At 45.1% G+C, this 20,920-nt stretch overlaps 6 protein-coding genes across 6 annotated transcripts; 3 read left to right on the plus strand and 3 right to left on the minus strand.

The window, feature by feature from the left end:
- Positions 1-402: 402 nt before the first annotated feature.
- Positions 403-818, minus strand: N7483_006655 (uncharacterized protein; the record flags this gene model as incomplete). The annotated part of the gene is made up of 2 exons (XM_057090092.1): positions 403-543; positions 606-818. The coding sequence occupies 2 exons, from the start codon at positions 816-818 to the stop codon at positions 403-405; spliced, it is 354 nt and encodes a 117-aa protein (XP_056944833.1).
- A 3,791-nt stretch (positions 819-4,609) lies between these two features.
- N7483_006656 (uncharacterized protein) lies at positions 4,610-5,002 on the plus strand (the record flags this gene model as incomplete). The annotated part of the gene is made up of 1 exon (XM_057090093.1): positions 4,610-5,002. One exon carries the CDS (start codon positions 4,610-4,612, stop codon positions 5,000-5,002), a length of 393 nt encoding a protein of 130 aa, XP_056944834.1.
- Positions 5,003-7,375: 2,373 nt separating this feature from the next.
- On the plus strand, positions 7,376-9,692 carry N7483_006657 (ABC transporter; the record flags this gene model as incomplete). Its single annotated transcript, XM_057090094.1, has 8 exons — positions 7,376-7,471; positions 7,659-7,705; positions 7,773-8,560; positions 8,908-9,092; positions 9,148-9,258; positions 9,307-9,464; positions 9,521-9,614; positions 9,666-9,692. 8 exons carry the CDS (start codon positions 7,376-7,378, stop codon positions 9,690-9,692), a joined length of 1,506 nt encoding a protein of 501 aa, XP_056944835.1.
- A 600-nt stretch (positions 9,693-10,292) lies between these two features.
- N7483_006658 (J domain-containing protein) lies at positions 10,293-12,742 on the plus strand (the record flags this gene model as incomplete). Its single annotated transcript, XM_057090095.1, has 6 exons — positions 10,293-10,322; positions 10,394-10,478; positions 10,552-10,778; positions 10,862-11,519; positions 11,575-12,513; positions 12,585-12,742. 6 exons carry the CDS (start codon positions 10,293-10,295, stop codon positions 12,740-12,742), a joined length of 2,097 nt encoding a protein of 698 aa, XP_056944836.1.
- Positions 12,743-14,094: 1,352 nt separating this feature from the next.
- Positions 14,095-15,310, minus strand: N7483_006659 (Zn(II)2Cys6 transcription factor domain-containing protein; the record flags this gene model as incomplete). The annotated part of the gene is made up of 3 exons (XM_057090096.1): positions 14,095-14,887; positions 14,966-15,063; positions 15,122-15,310. 3 exons carry the CDS (start codon positions 15,308-15,310, stop codon positions 14,095-14,097), a joined length of 1,080 nt encoding a protein of 359 aa, XP_056944837.1.
- A 3,124-nt stretch (positions 15,311-18,434) lies between these two features.
- On the minus strand, positions 18,435-20,162 carry N7483_006660 (D-arabinono-1,4-lactone oxidase; the record flags this gene model as incomplete). Its single annotated transcript, XM_057090097.1, has 1 exon — positions 18,435-20,162. The coding sequence occupies one exon, from the start codon at positions 20,160-20,162 to the stop codon at positions 18,435-18,437; it is 1,728 nt and encodes a 575-aa protein (XP_056944838.1).
- Positions 20,163-20,920: the final 758 nt, after the last annotated feature.

Genomic DNA, 20,920 nt, shown 5'->3' on the forward strand with positions numbered 1-20,920 from the left:
TGAATCATTAATTTCATACATATTTAAAGTGAGAGATATGATTTTGAGATCAAGAAAGTAGTATGGTAGGTGTTGTTTCGCAACGAGAGCAATTGACGCAAACCAACCACATGCGAAGTGAATAGAATTATGTGACAATATATGACAATCTCGAATTTAAAGGACAGGATTTCTCTTCCTCCTCCAAGAAGAACTGGGGATTCACAATATCGCCAACAACCTAATTGTTATGTGGGTTCCAAATACTCGAGTTCGCTGTCCACCGGCGGAAATAATTCTTTCCTGCGAAAACAAGAAGCCAAAAGAGCATTACAACGTTGTTAGACACATGTTGGTTATTATGGCAGACAGATATCCATATTTTTCAGTCCAGAGGGTGGTAAACTTGCTAAAGCCATAGCCTCAGAGGTTCTTGTTGACAGTAACTGCGACGAAGCTGGAGCCGACAACAGGCTTGTAGCTGTCGACGGCATAGGTACTCGTAATGGCAGGCAATGCAGCGACCTGAATTCCGATACATGTATAACCGATAATCACAATGATCTAATCGAAATACTAGTCATATGTTAGTATATCTGAGACAGTGAAGGGAATGGGAATCAAACATACCCTCCAGTCACAACAATGAAGTTACCCAATATCGCGATAATGACATAGGGGATCATCGTTGGCAGACGCATTTCTGGCTCTCGAATACCGCCTTTTTTCTTGGTCGCACGCATTGAAACCCAGTCCGACAGGGGTCCATTCGTGGCCAGTCCAATAATCACACCCGCAACGAGGGCAAAGTTGGCAAATCCAATAGATTGACTGGACATAAGGCGGAGCACCTAAGACCTGGCTTTGTGTGAGGTTGACGGTTAGGAAAACGCTCGACGACCACGATACAACGAGCGCAGCAAAGTGAACGATCGGGAAAAGGTGCATTTGCCAGGGAACCCAGAACGCCAGCCATAAGGTTTTCGACCAGTCATTCCCGATTCGGTAGAAGTTAAACTGGCCCTTTGATGGACTACCCTTGTGTGAAAATGGATGAAAGGCGTCACTTTGGAATGACCATTCTCTTCTTACACTGCCATCTCCTCCCATTTCCATCAATCTGGAGGCCTGTTAACATGCAAGCCCCCTGCTCCACTTCCCCAGCACTCCAGAGTTGCCAGGTCCTCCAGATTCTCTCTTTCTCCCCATGGAAAGTGAGTGACCCACCAATCAGACTTGTCTTGATATGGAGAAAGGTCATTTCGGCATTTCTTTTTCTAGGTTTTGGTCCGGCACTTTGACTTGCATTAGCACATGCTCCACAGACCGGCAGTTGAGTCAATGCGATATCACCAAAATAGCAGTCAAGCAAGTGAATGTCCCCCTGTGAAAAGCACTACCGCATAGGAATATGAAATCTGGTCTTTGAGTCTTTGACTCTGAGCAGAACCTTGGAAACCCCCGATATTCTAGTTATTTATGGGGTTCGTGAGTTAGAATAATAGGGGGAACTCCGCCACTCCAAGTCTAAATTAAACAATCTTCTCAAATACCCACAAGAGATTGTCCATTCAAGTTCCAAGGTTACCCCATAAATTGACTAAACTAAAGTATGCCTCGCTTACTAGTAAGTCTTTCCTCTCATCATTAGTTCATCGCCTGATATTGTCTCGTCGTAAGCCTCAAGCCACAACTTGAATCCAACCCGAGAGGCCTTAAACAAGCCACTGGCAATCCTCAGTTCTCCTACTGGTACACACACTAGCACTGCATGGATATATTCAATTTGGCCCGCAACTTGTTGAACTTGAACAACTTTTCCAATGTTCCAGATGTCACAGGTTGAACTTGACGGTTTAAGCCATTCTGGCTACTGCTAATACTACTTTTACATACCACAGGTGTTATTACTAGGATGCCTGAACTTGAAGACTCGGACAGATTCGTTTTCTAGAATTTTGCAATTTCACTGGATTTACCAGAAAAATATTGGGAAATCTCGGTCTCATCGAGAAGTGTCAGCGCCCAGGTGCCTGGTGCCCATTACTAGTAAATTGGATTCAAACTGAAATGTTGCAAAAGGTTAGGTCTTATGATGGTCATGATTGATACCACCAGGCTCATGTCAGACAATCAATCAATCCAGATGTCTACCGTTTCATTTACTCTAGTCTGACGCACATTGGAACTTGAAGTCTGGACTCGGAGTCACGGTGCAAACACTCAAGTGCTAATAGGAGAATGACTCGGAGGCAAACTAATACATACTACATAATCCATAGCACTATGTATATTTGCTTCAAAAGTAGTACTCCCTACGAGTCCTTGGGCGAAATAAAATCTTGCCTCTTTCAACTTGAAAAGGTTCAAATTTGACATTCAAGCTGCCAGTAGATGCTGTAAATCATGCCAGCACTTGGGTGATACACCTGCCAGTGGGCAGGCACTCACAGTACCTACTCCTGGTAGTTTCAAATTTTTGCTGTTCTTGCTGTTCTTCAAGTTGAATTTTGTTAAGTATTCCCTGCATTGAGAATGTAGTCCTCTGGAGTATTTCCATCGTTCAATTGATCCGAAGGAAGATTCCAGAATATAGAGAACTATTAGTAACCTTTGGATGGAATTCTTTCACCAAATGCCCTTGCTTAAAGCAACATTCGAATGTCACCGCTCTTTGCCCACACAAGGTTGTGCATTACATATGATACAACGTGGCTCTTTGGAGTTATAGATTCAATACATGTAGATGTGGATATATGGAGTGGCAATGATGCCAGATCCAGAGATTAGTATTCAAACGTTGTTGCAAACATTTGAAGATTGTTGCCCAATATTTATGTGTTTGTTTGGGATTTGGGTACTACCGCGGATCATGTTTCCCAGTAACCGCGCGCCAGCCAATAGCACTTGAGTCCGGAGTATCAAGTCAGATACATGCTGCTTTAGGCGCATTTAGGTGCCTGAGACCATCGTTCCTATTTATTCCGTACAAAGAAGGCCTGATGAATTGTTGTGTGGAGATTATTATCTGGAAAGCATCGAATGAGGTAGACAGGGAGAGCATTTCAGCCTAGCGGTGTGCGACTGGGGCGCCTAGACCCGAGTGATTTCATCCCAACATCAATTTAACCTCCCAATTAAGAATAAACTAGTAAGACAAATGTGAGTTACGCTCGATCCAGACAAAAAGTTATAATATTATATGAGTGATCATATGTGCAGAGTCGCAGTAAGCGTTAGTTTCTAGGCGATTCCACAGCCGCGAAGACAGGGATGACTGCCTCACACGGTATTTGTGGACCCAGAAGCGGTCGAGATCCTGCAAGGGAGAGTATTCAGAACAGGGATATTTGCCTGTCTTTGATGTTACCCACGTGTTCCAATTAGACCAGTTGATGCAGAATCCGTGGTCGGCGTGGTGGTTGGAATGCGCCATTTCTGGCTGCCACACAAAGAATGTTCTAGGATGCATGTGTCCCAACATGCCCCAATGAAGAACATCAATGAACCTTGGGAGCTAAGGTTAGCTTTGATTTGGTCGCACTCAAGTGCTACTACTGTCTGCTTGGTCATCTGAGATCTTATTCATGGAATCTTCAGGGGTGGCAAAACATGAATAATCTGGTTCAAATATGAATAATAATCCAAGTCAAGAAACAGGTTTACGTGATGTAAACGCACGTGCGAGACCTCCTATTATTCATAGCCCTATTAGCAATAATTATTTCGCAGTGTAGGAGTCATCATGTTTCAAATAGGGGCATGAAAATTTTTTTACATGGTCTGAGCTGTCAATAGCGTGAAGCATCCGGAGCCTAGCCAGATACTCCGAGATGGTCTATGCTCATATTGTGTCACTTAGGAGAGAAAAAATCGGGTGTAACAGGATCGATTTCCTCTTTTCTCCGTTGCCTGATGTGATCGCCGTTCGGACCGTACGGCCCTAGCCATTAAGGTCCTCTAAGAGTTATGCAAGGCTAACCGGCACTGGAGTCATCCTTAACTCCAGGACTGCTAAGACTGCCAGAACCCGGGCCAAGAATTTTTTCGATTTTTTTTCTTTTTGTCCCCCAACGTGGCAGCTGGTTCTCGGCCATGTACACTATGCAGGAATGCGTGAAACCCGAAACATGGCATCATTTTTTCTCATTCCTTGTTAAAATGCCTCAATTTGTAGCTCGACATTTAGGCTTGAATGGTGTGAAGAAAAAAAGACTTCAATTATATAGAGTCATAGTTATGGTAGAAAATCACGCGAGATGAATTAGCGTCAAATGACGCATCACATCACGCCTTTTTTCCTGTAATTGACAAGGGTTTGGCGCCATTTTTTAAAGCCATAAGGTGATCTGCCGGAGTCTCATGTTGCGTGGTTCCACCATGGAAAGAAAAAAGTGGGTCTCTGCCTGTTTTTCCCTGCGTGAGTCACTATGGCCCCCATAGGGCGTTAATGCAGCTATTAAAAGCTCTTCAACCCCTGCAGCAGATCGGATCTGACTTTTTCTTCTGTACCTCATCTCGTCCTCTAGGGGGTGACGGTCAATTTTCTTTTAAAAAGTTCTTCAGTCCCGTCATTCATCAATCCGGGGATCTCCCCTCCCCCAAAAATCATCTCCTCTCCCTATCAAGAATGGGCCAGAGGCATAATCGACGCCGAACTCGTCCTCGTTCATCTCAAAGATCAAATTTCAATAAAGGCAATTCTGTCTCTCTCGTCAATCAAATCTCAACTTCTCTTTTACCGGTCTCATCTATTTGGAGTCCGGAGTCCTGTTTGGTTCAATCACCAGTGCCCAATCATTCAACCGTATGCATTTCACGTGGATCTCCGGGCGCGGTACCTGCCCCGACCTGGCACAATGGGTATACAGCATGGAAGATCCGTGATGCGACCCCACGGATGGCAACTGGAGGACTAGAGGACGAGCAGTGTCGTCTCTTTGGTGGTGAACCTGGTGATGATGAGAGCCTTTGTTACCGCATGCTCGAATATTTCGGCGGTCTTGACTACATCGACTCGTAAGTCACTTATCCTGGATTATTTTATTATTTTATACCGATCTGGCTCTGACATGAACAACCATTAGAGCTCGACCCAGTACCCTTGGAGATTGAACGATTACATGTTTCCAATTTCTTGTCTTTCCAGTCGGAAGCAACATCAAAAAAGCAAAATGAAAATTACGACCCCGATTTCTGATTGCGATGATTTTTTGTTATTATTTTCATCCAACAAAAGAAAAGCCCGTCAATCTTGGCCATAGGACTAAATGTCCTTCGCCCACTACAGCGCGCCTGCAGCCATCGACACACCGAGAACACCAGACCACATGGATCACCCGGGTTCCTGACTCGTAGCAATGAAGATACTAAGTTATCGGATTGGTCCCTTTTGACCCGACCATGTGGATCCTGGACCACGATTTTGCACACCTGACATGGATGAGTCACGAGCAAACCTTTCTGTCTGGCTCATAGGTTGAGTTCGTGTCCGACTTCGGTTGTTGACACTTGAGTTCCCTTTGAGTCATGCATGAAGAACTTTTGAGGCTCGCATGTTTAGAGTGTCGATCTGTTCTGTCACCTTCAGAGGTAGTGGTTAGGCTGCCACAGTGAAAGAAGACGGAAGATATTCGATCCGAATTGTACATGTTAGCATTGATGGCATTGAGTAATCTGCCCATACATCCATGAATCGAATTTGAATATATTACAATTATCTAAATCAGTCTGTCCCATATCTGCATAACTTTTACCTACCTAGCAGTTCCCTGAATACTATAGAACATACTAGTATTTATTCAAATGTTTACTCCGTAATGCAGACTCACGTCAGCCCTCCACAGTTAAAAAGTTTGCGTACAACCTTTACCGCTTTCATTATGCCACATATGCTATTTTAGGAAGGCGGAATATAAGGCGGTAAACATTGTACTCTAAACCTTTTTAACTCCATTTCTACCCAGGTCAGGAAGGCGGTCTAAGATAGCCTTAGTAATTGCCGTGTTGTCCTCTCACCGCTCACGGACCGATACCAGTTGACTACTTTGTCCTGCTCTGTCGGCTACCTTTTACACTGTATTGTTCAGCAAGAAAAGTTCCCATATTTCAGATTTCTGGACATTGAAGGTCTTTAAACCTTGAAAGTAAATGTGGGTACTGTTCAAATTACAAGTAACATATACTCACTTGACATTCTGTACGGTTGAACTATCTGAGTCACTGTTCCTTCTTCATTGGTCCGTCTTTGATCATCATTGCAGAATTTTGTTTTTTCTTATTTCAAGTCTATATGCAAGGGCTGAATACCCAGTACCGGGAGACAAAGTCAAAAACCTTTGCAAACGAGACATCTGGATTCTCATGTGTATCTACGCATCTTATGTTAGGTACCTATGCCAGCATCTTTTCAGCATAAAGAAGGTTCAAATATTATTACAGTATGAAAAACCTTGAAACCTTCCAAGGTTCTGAGTTTGGAATGCACCAAGGCAAATTTGATGTTATGATGCTGCCTCCTATTCGTATTCAGTCCGTTATCTTAAACCCTGCTCTGGCATGCAGAGTTTGGAGAAATCTCTGTACGGAGTAAGCAGTATCGATTTGTGGAAGCTTGGAAGCTTATACAGATAAAAGAACACCATAATTCACCTGGGCACATGTGCATATGTGATAAACCACATCTATCACTTGAGGATTTCCTTCTAAAAGCTGTATGGTATTATGCATGACGGGGCGGGGTATTAGAAGAAGAAAAATGATAGTGAATTTTGAATTTCATTGCACTTCTACTCTCACTTTCAATTCAAATGTTGTGATATGGCGACTACTTCAAATTCCACCTGTCTGTCAGGAGCGCAACCAATACAATTGACTACTAATCAAGCATGTTCGGATGGTTTTTTCTGTATGCCGCATCTTAGTACTATCAATGTTCCTCTTCAAAGGCTAATGGCAAGCAGGTCCCAGCAACACTGTGCAACATCCTCCGGAATATTGTCCTCCAACAAGAGATTGTGAATTGACAAGACTCCAAGAGTCTCACAATATCTGTGACAGACCTCAAGGGCAATATGAGCCCTCAGTCTGTGCTGCTGGATCATACTGTCCATCTGGAGGCCAGAGCCAGATTTCGTGCCCCAAAAATCACTTCTGTCCCTTGGGTTCAATGAGGCCAATTTGTTGCATTGCTCTCTCGGCATTCCCAGAGGGAAGCTCTCGGCAGATCCCGACTATAGGGTTCCTATTCATCTTTCTTTTGGATCTCTTACTGATTGGTATTGCAATTGGTATTTTCAATCGAAGATCCTCCTTAGTGACTCAATTCATCAGGCTTAAAACGTATGGCGTCACTCAGAAACGAGAAAAAAAAGATCTCAGACCTGGAGGATTGCTTATGTTCAAGCGAACCAGGCCACCGGATGGATTCCTTTTTAAGAACTTCCTGCACATTGCCCCTGCCAGATCACAGATTGAGCTCTCATTCAAGGGAGTGAGTAAGCAGATCAAATCTCAACAAGGTGATATTGTTCATCCACAACATGGCAAACTACGAACAGGGAGGTGTACCGGGATAATGGGAGCCTCAGGCGCTGGGAAATGTGAGAATTGTGGATTCAAGATTCAGACCTGAAGTGAATGCTGATCATTCCCAGCAACACTGTTGAACATACTCACAGGGCACATTGAACCAACAACAGGATCTGTATATGTCAATGATGAAGAGGTCAATTGTACCGAGTGAAGATCCATCCCGAAGCTATTCTCGGACCATAACTAACGTTGTTTCAAAGGCTTAAGGACCTGGTTGCCTACGTTCCGCAAGACGATACCCTCATTGCAAATTTGACTGTGCGAGAAAACATTCTCTTTTCGGCCCGCATTCGGATTGGCAATTCATGTCCTGCCAAAGACCTCGAGATGTTTGTAGATAGTCTGATATCCGCCTTAGGACTTGATAAGGTCCGGCATCAACTGGTAGGAGACACCGCAAAGAGAGGATTATCTGGAGGTGAGCGAAAGCATGTCAATATTGGGCTAGAGTTGGTGGCCGCACCCCAAATTCTAGCGTTGGACGAACCAACATCTGGCTTGGATGCAAAAATGGCACTTGATATTATGCAGCTGTTGAAGGAGTTAGCCACGAATGGCATTCTCATCATATGTGTGATCCACCAGCCAAGAAGCGAGATATTTGCCCTTCTTGATGATTTATTGCTGCTACATGCTGGTCAGCAAATGTACTTCGGCGCTGCTGCAGAGGCCTCACAATATGTGGATTTATCTGATAAGAAGTCTTCTCCGGCTCAAAATTCTGCCGATTCCATCATGGACGCTCTTGTAAGTGGCCGCTATCGCAACGACCCTTCGTTCACTTTGGAAAGAAGAGTGAACACTAGCCTGTCCCAAGATGTTACCAAAACACCTCATCAGACAATAACAACAGCAACCGTGCACTCATTACTCAGTTCGATTCAACAACTACGAGCCCCGTGGTATCGGCAACTAGCTCTTGTCTTCATTAGAGGGATAATTCAACAAGGCCGCGAGACAAGCAGTCTCTCTCTCGAGATGCTCTCGGGTACGATTACCGGTCTCTTTATTGGCCTTTCTAATTACGAGTTTCGGGGACACTTGTTTCAGGGACTTTACCATTTACCTTTCGAACCATTGTCATCAGCGGTAGCCTACCGACTCTTGACACAACAGTCCCTCCTTTCTTGTCTTGCGATAGGTAAATCATGCCCATGGGGAAATCTCCCAGCCCCTGTTATAACCGAAGGATGGAACACTGAAAGATAGATGCAGCTTGTTGTGCGGGGCCAGCTGGTGTGAAAACATTCGGAGATGAGAGTAAGTCTAAATCGCCCTATGCAGTCTCTCTCTCTCAGTTCTTTGATAGCTAATGACCGGTCTTCTGCTCCCCAGAGTTGACATTTTACCGAGAATCCCACGCTGGGCATTCAGAGAGTGCTTATTTCTTCGGAAAGGTTCTTTCAACCATTCCGCGCATCTTTCTCTCGGCACTTCACTATACTACCTTCTTCATGGTACTCACGACACCAGTTATCTCCTTTGGTCTCCAGCTGACTCTGGAAAGACTGCCATACCTGGTTAGTACATTGCTACGCTTGTTGAATCACACCTCACATCTAAATGACAGAGTAGAGTGCGGTGATTAAGGAAGGCGTTCGCATCACAGGTGTAGTCGCATCACGACTTCCACGAATTTCACCGGAAGATACCTTGTTCTTTGACAATTGGGTGATAACACCGGGAGTATGTTTATATCCTGCTTTATATTTTCTGGATTCTAATGATCGATAGACTCCCGTGAGTATGTCAAATCATTTCATTCTTAGAGATCCAAACATCTTCCCAGACCCTCTTATGTTCGTTCCTGAACGCTGGATGGAATCGAGCCAGAGCCTTGAAAAGTACCTGGTTCCGTTTTCGAAGGGAAGTCAGGGGTGTCTTGGCTTCAAGTATGATAACCTTGGAAACTTCATCTTTTCCAATAAGTAAGCTAACAAACCGATAGTATGGCATATCTGTGGATGAATCTCGGTATTGCGAGACTGCTTCGCTGCTTTGATCTGGAGCTATTTGACACAACAGAGGAGAATGTTCGGATAGTACGTGATTGCTTCAATGCCCAGACAAAGCCAAATTATAATTCAATTCAGATTCGGATCTTGGGGCAGATTTCATAAAATAGCAGGATTTGGAGATATTGCATAGCTAATTTCTGAGTTTTTGCAAACGGGTTGAGCTGTTAGAACCTGGCACCGTTGGTCCACGGTTGTTGATATCACCTCACACTACACATTCTCTTCTCTCTCAAAGCGCACATTTTCATGAACTTCAAGTTTGAGGTAGAATAACAATACTAATATAACTAGAAAGCATCGGCTTTACTAAATGTACTAGGGCTTGAGAGAACGGACCTATTGATGACAAATGATAACGTTTAGGGGTTCACGGGTAATAGTATCACCGGGTCCGTCGTATATTGGCTTGGCAAATTTTGGCCGCCCCTCACCGCCCGCGCCACACAAAGAAGCGCGCATCTTATTTAGCAGGCGGTGAAGCTTTGCTTGAGGACACGGTCATCACCAGATCAGGAAGTGTGTCCATACTTACTCCCCTTCCTTAGTTTCGCTACGGACCATGCTGGGTGTCCGTTGATTACAGCTTGGTTGAACTAATCTGTCGACTATCTGTCGCGCCTCGAGTGGCTCACCAGACTTGCACACACACACGATCTTTAAATTTCGCGGCGGCTACCGCTGTCGCCCTGAAATCGCCGCAGGATGTCGTCAGACTACACATATGATGAACAGGTAGGAGAAGGAAATCTACGAAAGGATCGGATGGAACAGAATGAGCTGGGCTAACCTACTTTGGTTGCTAGGGTCAATTCTTCCCTTTCTTCATCTTAACATTGAGCGGCCTTGTGACCCTCCCTCTTACCTACAACCTGCTTCGACCAAGCAAAGGTGAGCCCAAACCACCAGTAATAGTGGTAATAGTATTTCTTAGGAATTTTTGCTGATAAGGATCTATGATCAGAACTCGAGAATACTGCGCCCCGCATCAAGTCCGACTTCAAGCCTGAACATGCCGACCTCGTTGAGGCGCAAAAGCGCAAGCGTTTACGCAAGGAGCGCCGTATCAAGCGCATCGCAACAGTTGTTATAGGATATGCGGTGATGGCATGGATGGTCTACCTTATCCTCGTCACAGCCCGAACCACCGCAAAGCTGTATGACCCATATGATATTTTGGGAGTTTCAAGGGTACGTGGCGTGCTATATGGTTTGGACAATGAAACGGGCTTCCTAGTCTAATGAGACTGTGCTAATAAAGTACCTTTATACAGAGCGCCGATGAGCGAGCCATCTCCCGCCACTACAAGCGTCTTTCCCTCGTTTACCACCCTGATAAAGTCCGCCCCGACCCCGCCAAGAATGAAACCATTGAAATGCTGAATGACCGCTTCGTTGAGCTCACAAAGGCTTACAAGGCGCTGACTGACGAGGAAATCCGAAACAACTACCTTCAATATGGACATCCTGACGGAAAGCAAAGCTTCAGCATCGGAATCGCGCTGCCCAAGCTTATCGTTATGGACGGTAACGGAAAGTACGTCTTGCTGGTATACGGTGCCCTGCTGGGTGTTCTTCTGCCCTACATCGTTGGAAAATGGTGGTATGGAACTCAGCGCTACACCAAGGAGCGTGTCCTTGTGGCCAGTGCTGGAAACATCTTCCGCGAGTACAAGGACGACATCACAGATAACGGCATAATGAATGCTTTATCTTCTGGTGAAGAGTTCAAGGAGGTCCTCAAGGGAGCCAAGGCCGAATCGGGCCTTGCGAAGCTCGAAAAGAAGGTTTTGGCGGAGGAGACTTCGTTCCTATCCGCTAAGGATCGTGAAACTTTGAAGAGTTTGGACAGTGACACCCGTCGAAAGGCCCTGGCTTTGCTTTGGGCTTATGTTGGTCGTGTTGATCTCGGTGATTCCACTCTGAATGCTGGTAAGTGCGGTTTCTCCATATATCGCAAGAATGGACTAACATATTTCCGTTTTAGAAAAATACGAAGCTGCCCCCGTCGCCCTCTCTCTCATTGAGGCATTTACTGCCATCTCTCTCGCTTTTGGTAACCTCCGACCCATCATCGGTGCTTACAAGGCCTCGCAAAGCTTGATTCAGGCTGTGCCTGCGAACTCCTCTCCCCTTCTTCAACTCCCCAACTTCACCGACGCCGTTGTCAAGTCCGTGGAAGGAGAAGATGCCAAGAACCACTTTACAGTCCAATCTTTCATGAAGCTACCCGAGGGTGAGCGACGTATCCGCTCTCTCGGTGCTGGACTCCTTTCTGAAAAGCAATACGCCGAGGCCATCTCAGTCGCACAGCAATTACCAGTTCTGGAAGTATCCAAGGCATTCTTCAAGGTTATGGGAGAGAAGGTCATTACACCAAGCAGTCTGGTACAGCTGGTAGTCAAGGCCCGATTCATCCCACCAGGTTGTACCTCTATCCCAGCTGTTAACGAGTTGGATCTAGAGGATATTGACCCCGATGATGATGATCTGGACGCTTTGATGGGCCGCAAGCCGGCTAAGAACCGCACTACTAAGATTGTTGATGGCAAGACAGTGGAAGCCAAGATTGAAAAGGTACAACCGCCACTTGCGCACGCACCATACTTGGCTCGCGACCACTCTCCGCGCTGGCACATCTTCCTCGCAGACGCCAAGCAAGGCAAGATGGCCGTGCCTCCTTTCACATTCACGACATTCGACAAGCCGATTCTCGACGAGGCCGGCAAGCCTACATTCAACGTTCAGACCCTTAAGATGCAGTTCCAGGCTCCTCCGCAGGTTGGCGACTACACATTCGTCATGCATATGATCTGCGACAGCTATCTGGGTCTAGACAATAAGATGGAGATTACTTTACACATTGATGATCCTGCCAAGGCAGCTGCCTTGGAAGAGGAGGACGACATTAGTGAACCAGACGAGGGTGAGTTTTTTTATTATCTGTGTGTCCTCGATTTTGCCATCGGCTAGATACTAACTTGTTTTTATCTTCAGACTCCATCGCGGGCCAGATGCAGGCACTGAAGACCGGTCAAGCCCCGAAGAAGAAGGCCCGGAAGGCATCCGATTCCTCCAGCGAGGAAGAGAGTGACACCGACGGCGACGCAGGCGATACCAGCGACACTAACACAGAAACGGATGTTGAGGATTGATCGCATTTGACTAGCATTGTACCCAGGACCAGTGTGACTTGACGATTCTGATTTAATTGATCAAGTTTGGTCTTGGATTTTTCTCTTCACCGAACCCTTTTTTTGTATTGCTTTTATTTTATTTTTTTTTCCCATCAGGTTCTTCGGGGTTCATGTTTTTTTACTATGCATTAAATACTCCACTTGTGGTTCATCTACTTATCTCATTGATTCTGTCCAACAGAAATAGACGGGAATACAAAAAATACTACCTACACAAACTTCTCAAGTTCTATTAATGTGTACAAGTACTTGAATCAAACATACAAAGTAGTCACTGGTGCATTATTGTCTGGGGTCTCGACCTGTACAGCTTGAGTGGACTGCTGCAGCTGTCTTGCATGGCCATGGCGTCCTTGCGTGCATTCGTGCTACAGTGGCTGACCTTGTTACCATGTCACCGCTAAGACCACCTGCACCTAGCAATAGTAAGAAGCAAGGCAGAGGGTTCTAGTTAGATGGTTTAAGCTCACACGAGAATCCAGAGACAGGTTGTTCCGGGGATGTCTGTGCACCGTGTTAGGGTTGTCGGGTTGTCAGGTTCCTGGGTTGATGCTTGATGGTAAGGAGTGATGCTTTGATGTGGCGATGTCCGTGCAGATTCTATTACATGCATATGAACAAACTAATGAAGCCGCCACATAGCTACTTCATCAAACTAGTACGGGTTATCTAGATTCGGAATCCGAGATTAAGTCCACATGCAAGCACTCAATGTTAGATTCAATTTTCTAGAAAGAGTAATCCCGCTTCATAATGGAATAGTATCTAATAACTTGAACAATGTTCAACAATATCAGAAGTCCGAGTTTGTTTCATTCATGATAATAATATCTGAGTCCATGTAGCCTCATAGTCCAAACCAAAATACCATATCTGATCATCAGGTTGCGAAACCTTCGAAATCAAATCCTAATCACAGTTCTAACAAACATGGTCTACCTGAACACCGAGAACAGGGAAATTGAAGCACCTGAATTTGATATCTCTCGTATCAACTAATCATGATCGAGAATGAAATAAAGGGTAAAAAAAGGGAATTCGTTCTTGATTCAAATCAAGTATAACTCCTGAAGAAATGTTCCGGACATCTTCCATGCATGGATATCCCAACACCACAATTTGCAATCATGAATCATGCTTAAGAAATAGAGGGGGAATGTAGGTTAGGTTAGATCAGTCAATCTCAGGAAAGATCAATGAAATAAACGAAAGAGTAGAATCTCGGTAAAGAAAAAGAAATCCAATATAGATAAGAATCGAAAATCGGAATGTAATAACTGCCAGCAGCCCATCCAAACAAAATCATAGGTCTATGCCGAAGGGAAAGACCAACCAGGCGTGAAACCAGGAAAGTAATTTGACTCTTGTCCATGGAACCCAAAATCACCTAGCATATCACCCGATAACCCCATCTGATGATGTTCCGGTATAAGACCATGTAATCTGGTCGGTTTGACATCAACCTGCGAATCTGCCCCTCCACATCCATCCAGATAATACGTAAACGACTGATCCTGTCTGTGATGATGAGAATGCGCATGCGCATGCGCATGCGATACAGGCACAGATACCGCAGTCGCAGGAGCAATATCTACATGAGGAGGAATATCGCCTAGATCCACAGAAGGCAGACCCGATCTGGATAAACTCATAAGATGAGATTGGTATCCCGGGTCTTGAGCGAAAGTACTATACGCAGGACTGGTATTTGGGACGGACTGAAGATCCCAGTTCCAGGGATGCGAGTTTCTTGTCATCGGGGGAGTGGGCATGGGATTTGAGCATGCGGTAAGTCTTGTTGGGGATGGTTCAGGGGGAGTAGTTGGTTCGGGGGAAGGTTCAGCTGTAGCGCTACATTCTGTTGAAGTGGAGAGGAGACGGAGGTAGCGTAGATCTTCGGAGTCTTCATCGGGCTCGTCGGCTGTTTCTTCGGCTTGTTTGATTAGACCGAGTCGGTCGAGGATGGCGTGTGTTAGTGGGTGTCCGTCTGGTGCTTCTTCCAGAGGATCTCCTGGGAATCCTTCGTTGTTGATGCAGAATTTGTAGAGTTTTTGGAGGGCTTTGACTACCAATGAGTGATGAGATTCGAGCATTTCTACGAATCTGATAGAAGTGGATATTAGAATCATAGAATCATCACGTTAAGTGCATTGCGGGGTATATAGTAGGTGGTGTTCTTACCCTCGGGAGTACACCTTTGTCTGTGTAGCTTTTCGCTCACGGAATAGACACGGGTGATTATAGACTGAGCAGCGATTACATGGCTGTTTCCCATCGCACTAAGACAGCACATATAATTAGTGATACTGCGCTCACAAATTGGGGTACTGAATATACCTTGGTCTTCTTGACGCGACACCGATCACACGCTTTTAGAACGTGCTTGCGCTTCACGCGAAAGACTCGCTGATCTCTCTTATCATCAGCCGCCCTGGAACGATGATCCAGTTCTGATAATGAGGCGACAGCAAAATCATCCATGCTATGAGGAAAACCCTTTGGGCGAAGCTTCGGTTGCCACGACATATGGACACGTAGGCTATAAGAGGATTTAAGATAGAGTATAAAGTAAGGGAGATAGGATCGACCGGAAAAAGAAAAAAAAAGTTCAAGATAAAATAGCCAGAGATATAGGATAATAAGTACTCTCTGTAAAAAAGGAGAGAGGGAAGAAAGTAGTGGAAGTATGCGGTCAAGGTCAAGGTCAAGAAGCTATGGCCTAGCAGGGGGGGGTTCAATATGAATCCTTCAAGGAAAAATAATAAATAACAACACCGAAAATAAAAAATAGAAAAAGCAAAAAAGCCAGATAAAAAAGCAAAAAAGAGAAATTGAATCGAGCAGGTGGGGGTGGATGATATGGAGTTCAGCCGCTCTTCTGCATAGACCTTTGATATCATAGCTTTTCCACTCACCCGGTTTTTTTTCAATTGACGCCCTACATAGCCTTGGAAGTATATTAAGTATTAGGTATAATTGATATATTAAAAGAACCTGGGGATTCCACGTATAGATACAGAAAGGTGACGTGGAGCGGTCTGTAAGAAAGTCAACTGGGGGCATTCAAGGTCTCGCGACATTGGAAGCAGGGATGCCAGTGCACGGCGAGTGGAACCGAAAATCGACGCATTGATTATTGGATGAAATTGCATCTGCTCATTTTAGGTGCATCTCCGTTTTTTTTAATCTATTTTAGTATCAAATTCAACCTTGGAAGGGTGTTTCTATTGTTTCTACTGGTTTCTACAATACCCGATTTACCCATTTACCCTAACTTGAATCCTCGGTCTACACAGTACTAGTCCGTGATGCACAGTACGGAGTATGTCCACTAATAGCTTTAGCTCTGTTAAATTCTGCTAAATTCTGCTAAATTCTATTCTTTGTATTCTGTATTCATTTGAATATTGTATTAGATTTCAGTTTTCAGACACTTTTCCACATGTACGAAGTCTTACCCACCCGCACTAACACGGTCCGAGCCGTCAGTGGATCTTCAAGCGGAGTAATTCAACTTGTCAACGCTTTGTGCCCATTCAAATGTTGGCATATTTGAATATTTGATAATGGGTAACGTTCTTGTACTACAAGATTTGGGTTCAAGGACCACACGTGCGATGAATTTGAATGTTAGGTAGCGGCTGAGAAGTTATTCGACATGTATAACGAAGGTGGGGATGTAAATCTCATCATGAGAAGATTTTAATCAGGTAATGTACTAGTCGTACACTAGTTATCAATCTATGTATCTCATACATGGATACTCTAACACCAATCCTATTTTAGCAAGAGACTTACACTGTACATAAGATGAAAAAACATAACATTTTCAAGGTTGAATGTGCTCGAGTAATCGGGTTGACAGCGGGTACCTAGCTCCATCTGTACAAAATGAAACAATAGAGGGGCAAGAGGGGGCAAAAGGAATAGAACCAACCATAGAGTAAGTTGACGTGCTTTGATCCACCATTAAAGGGTCAATGCGTACAAGACAAGTAGTATCAGGTGATATCCTGGTCAAAATGCATCGAAACGTGGTACGGCGTGATATGTTCATGATCATGGGTAATCCCGGAAGAGAGTGAGAAGGACGGGGGTTGCCATTTGGTCTGCAGGCACAAAACATCAAAATGTTCCAAATGACCCAAACGGTATGATGTACAGAGTACAGATGTACTAGTTAGAATGTACTAGCTGTACTAGTACTAGCACTGGTGTACCAAGCACATCATATACCGAGGTCAATTAGGCAGGGAATCACTTGGGCCGCATAGTTGAAAGTATTTTAATGCTTGTCCTTAATGCCTCCTTTTACACTCATGGATTCCATTCCTCCAGGTTCTTTTTTTTTATGTTTTATGCTTTATTATTTTACCTTCTCCTTTCCTAGTCTGGATGCTCCGATTCAGGGCAACACAAGCGCAACAAGGCAACAGTGTACGGTGTCAGATCAAATCCCGCGCTGACAGGGCATCACGGCCCTAATCAGAACCAGTGGGCTCGATCTCGTTGATCTGAGATATCCTCATGGAAAGCCTAGTGGAAATTACAATTGAACGGAATTAAGAAAAGAAAAAACAAAACTAGGTTCCAATGTATGCAACGGTGATACTTGCATTGAAATTCAGTATCAACTTCAAGCACTGGCATCATGAGACTTACAATGTTGATCTATGCTTGAATCTAAGGGGGCTGTGAGTTAGAAGTCTCAAATATTGATCCAGGATCTATCGATATTCAATCACTGTACGAAGTACACCGTACACTTCCATGTTCATCTACGATTCTACCCGATACTAGGGCTTGGGGACATTGGCACAGCCTGAGCCAACATAGCCATAGCCAGCACAGCCAACACAACACTCGGTAAATGCAGATTCCGCTAAGGTTTCATTATGTCCGTCTCTCCGTTCACTATACCAAATTCAAGATCATCTCCGATTTTAGGGAAAGTTTTATTTATTTATTTTTTTTCTTAGCTACTGGGTAAGTTGAACCGGAGTACTGAGGAGCGACGCACTTAGATCTGCAGGTCTACAACTAGTGCGGTTCATGAGAATTTCAATTTCAATCCTGAAGTCCACGAGGGAATACTGGTTTGATATGTGCAGATGGATTCTCTATTTAACGACCAGATCTAAATGATATTGAAAAAAAAAAGAAAAACAAAAAAAGGGGGATCAGTTGCGTGTGCTATTGTGTACATGATGTTTTTTCTGTTTTTTTATTTATTTCCTTTTCACTTCTCATCTCTGACCCCCTTTTTTTCATCCCTCTGACTTTCAAGGCCCAAATCTGTCAGATTCGACCCGAGCTAGCGGGGACCCCTATGTACATTGGTGATTCACCATGCAGCAAGCGCCCTCGAACTCATCATCCAATAAACACAGAGGATGCGAGTCAGATCAGCAGGACAATGTAATTTTTCGTGTTCTTTCTGCTTCTCTTACGCCCAGGGATATCGGAAGCGGACCGCCCACCCGACTTGTTCCATACTGTCGGGAACAGATGACATAGACATACAGCAAAGAAGAGATGAACCAAAGAAGAGATGAACCAAAGAAGAGAGAGATTCAGTGCGAAAGTCGGAGATAGAAGGAATAGAGAGAGGGGGGGCCCATGTTTGCCCCATTGGAGCCCGACTGTCCGATCAAATTTGGGGAAATACAATACTTGCTTCACCCTTGGCAAGCAAATCAAAACTCTCCTCACTCGTTGCCGTGGGCGAAGTAGACGCCGGATGATCAGGCGGCAATTCGTATTGTTCTGCTAGCTCGGACACTTCGTGACTCTTCCATCGGCGATCTCCAATCCATTCAACCCCGTCACCCGCTCCACGAGTGTCAGCCTGGCGAAGTTCGCTTTCCCGCTCAAGAAGAGGGAGTCCATGCTCTTCGCTTCGGGCAGCACTGTTCTTCTTCTCACCCCAAGTGAAGAGGGGTAAGTTACGACGGTGCCATTCGCCCAAAAACATTCCCTCGGGATCAACGTCCTCCCGAACCTTCATCCACTCATCCATATCCTCACGGTATAATCCATGCAGCTCGGTTGATCCGAGAGCCGTGAAATTCTTCGCCCAGTGTGGTTTGGCGCCCATGTCCCGCATCAGCCACTCAAAGGCCTCATAGTATCGTCTATGACAAGGCGGATCCCGGAGATACGGCCGATAGAGTGTCGCATTCAGGTAGAGGGTCGGGCCATCACGGCAAGTCGGATCGAGGAATGGGCGGGGGTTAGGATTCTTGGAAGAGTCGGAGACGCGAACCTCAACAGGACAATGCACGTATAGATCCTTACTGGAGAATGGGATTCTCGCTGTCTGAGTATCACCGTGTAGCCATGCAGAAAGCCGAGTAATCGCCTCAGGACCTTGCTCCAGGGGTAAAGCCCACTCATTCACGAATTGAGAATACAGACAGTTCATTAGCAGACCTGCGCGTGCAGGCTCAACAGCTTCGATGACGGTACTCCCTGGTCGGAAACCATACTGCATACCGAAAACAAACCACTCCACCCATGGCAGGATGCGTGGGATGTATGATGAGAGAGCGAGCAAGTTGTGGTAGACGTGGTATCCGAACCACTCACCGTAGAAATTCTTCGGAGGTGCGCGCAACGGGAGATCGGTTGGGTCTGCGTGCCAAACAATCGCACCCTTTTCATATGGCATCCACCAGACCCGAACGAACTCATGAGATGTCCACAGGTCAGCCGACCATTCCTTCATAACCTGTGCTAACGAGTATCGTTCCTGGCGCCATGCGATGTTGAACGCGCGACGCGCCTTAAAAGTAACTTCCACGATGATACCAAGGGCACCTAGGGAAACAAGGGCGGCGCGGAAGAGAGAAGGGTTATTGGTTGCGCTGCAGCGGACAAGCTGACCATTTGGTAAGATGAGACTTAAAGCTTCGATGCATTCCGAAAGGAGACCGTGGCGCAGAGAACTACCGTGAGTTCCAGTCGCAATCACACCCGCTATTGACTGACTATCAATGCTTCCCAGATTCTCCAGCGTTAAACCATTTTCTTCGAGTCTGTCACCCAGTTCACTCAATCGAATACCAGCCTCAACGGTGACGAGTTGGGTGGTCGGGTCAATTTGTAGAATGCGATTGAAATCATCGAGGTTCACGAGCCAAGACGAGGTACAGGTTAAATCGGAGGGAGAGTGACCACTACCGACAGTGACCAGTCGACGGCGACAGCGACGAGCGAGAGTGACTAACTGTTGGATTTCGGGGATAGTCTGTGGACGAATGTAGAGTTCTGGGCGGGAGAAAAAGGTCTTCGCCCAAGTATGATGTAGGTAATCGGATGAAGCGCGGAACGGGAGAGGGTCGAGCTTTGACAGCTCACGGGCGATACAAGGATCCATAATTGTAATTGATGAGTATCACGGCATTGTCCCTATCACATTATCTGAGTTGAGTTGGGAAGTGAAGGAAAGGGGGAAGAAACGGCTCGCTAGTAAAGAAAAAAAAAGATTAATTGCGACATCGATATCGGCCCACCAGATTCTTGAAATCCCCCACCTGATACTGTTATTCTCTCTATTCTTTCATCTCTATTCTCCGAATCCCCTCGGAGTTCAAGTTTCACGGAAATTTATATGGATTGGTAATATCCCCGCTCTCTTTGTGTCTGTGCCTATGCCTATTTCTAATGGCCGAAAATCTTATATTCCAGTCTTCTCTTAAACCTCTAACCTTGGAAAATAACCGATCGGATGTGGCTTTGTCCGGAGTTTAATGGAGTTTAGTCTACGCAATCAGAAATCCCGATCTGGATTCTTGACACGATCTGATCCTACTAGTAACTATCCTCTATGGTCTCTGATATTATATCCTTGATTCATTCATACTGATTCGGAAGTGATAAAGAAATACCCGTGAAATTTACTAGGAAGTAGGAGTACTTGTAGTACATATGAACATGTGTCCTTGGTGTAACCATGGCGATGAGAGCATCATCTAGCACATAACTCATCCATATTACCACTAGATTTAATGGCAATAGTAGAATCATTGTGGACAGCCTACACTATAGCATGCGAGGTAAGACCATTTCAACCAACTAGTAACATTCATCTACCTCGAATCATGAATACTAGTAAACAAAACTCCTCTATATCAA

Source organism: Penicillium malachiteum (assembly GCF_028827825.1).
Source record: "Penicillium malachiteum strain IBT 17515 chromosome Unknown utg000003l:1.0-4950554.0:1.0-4952489.0, whole genome shotgun sequence".
In the NCBI taxonomy this organism is placed as follows: Eukaryota; Fungi; Ascomycota; class Eurotiomycetes; order Eurotiales; family Aspergillaceae; genus Penicillium; species Penicillium malachiteum.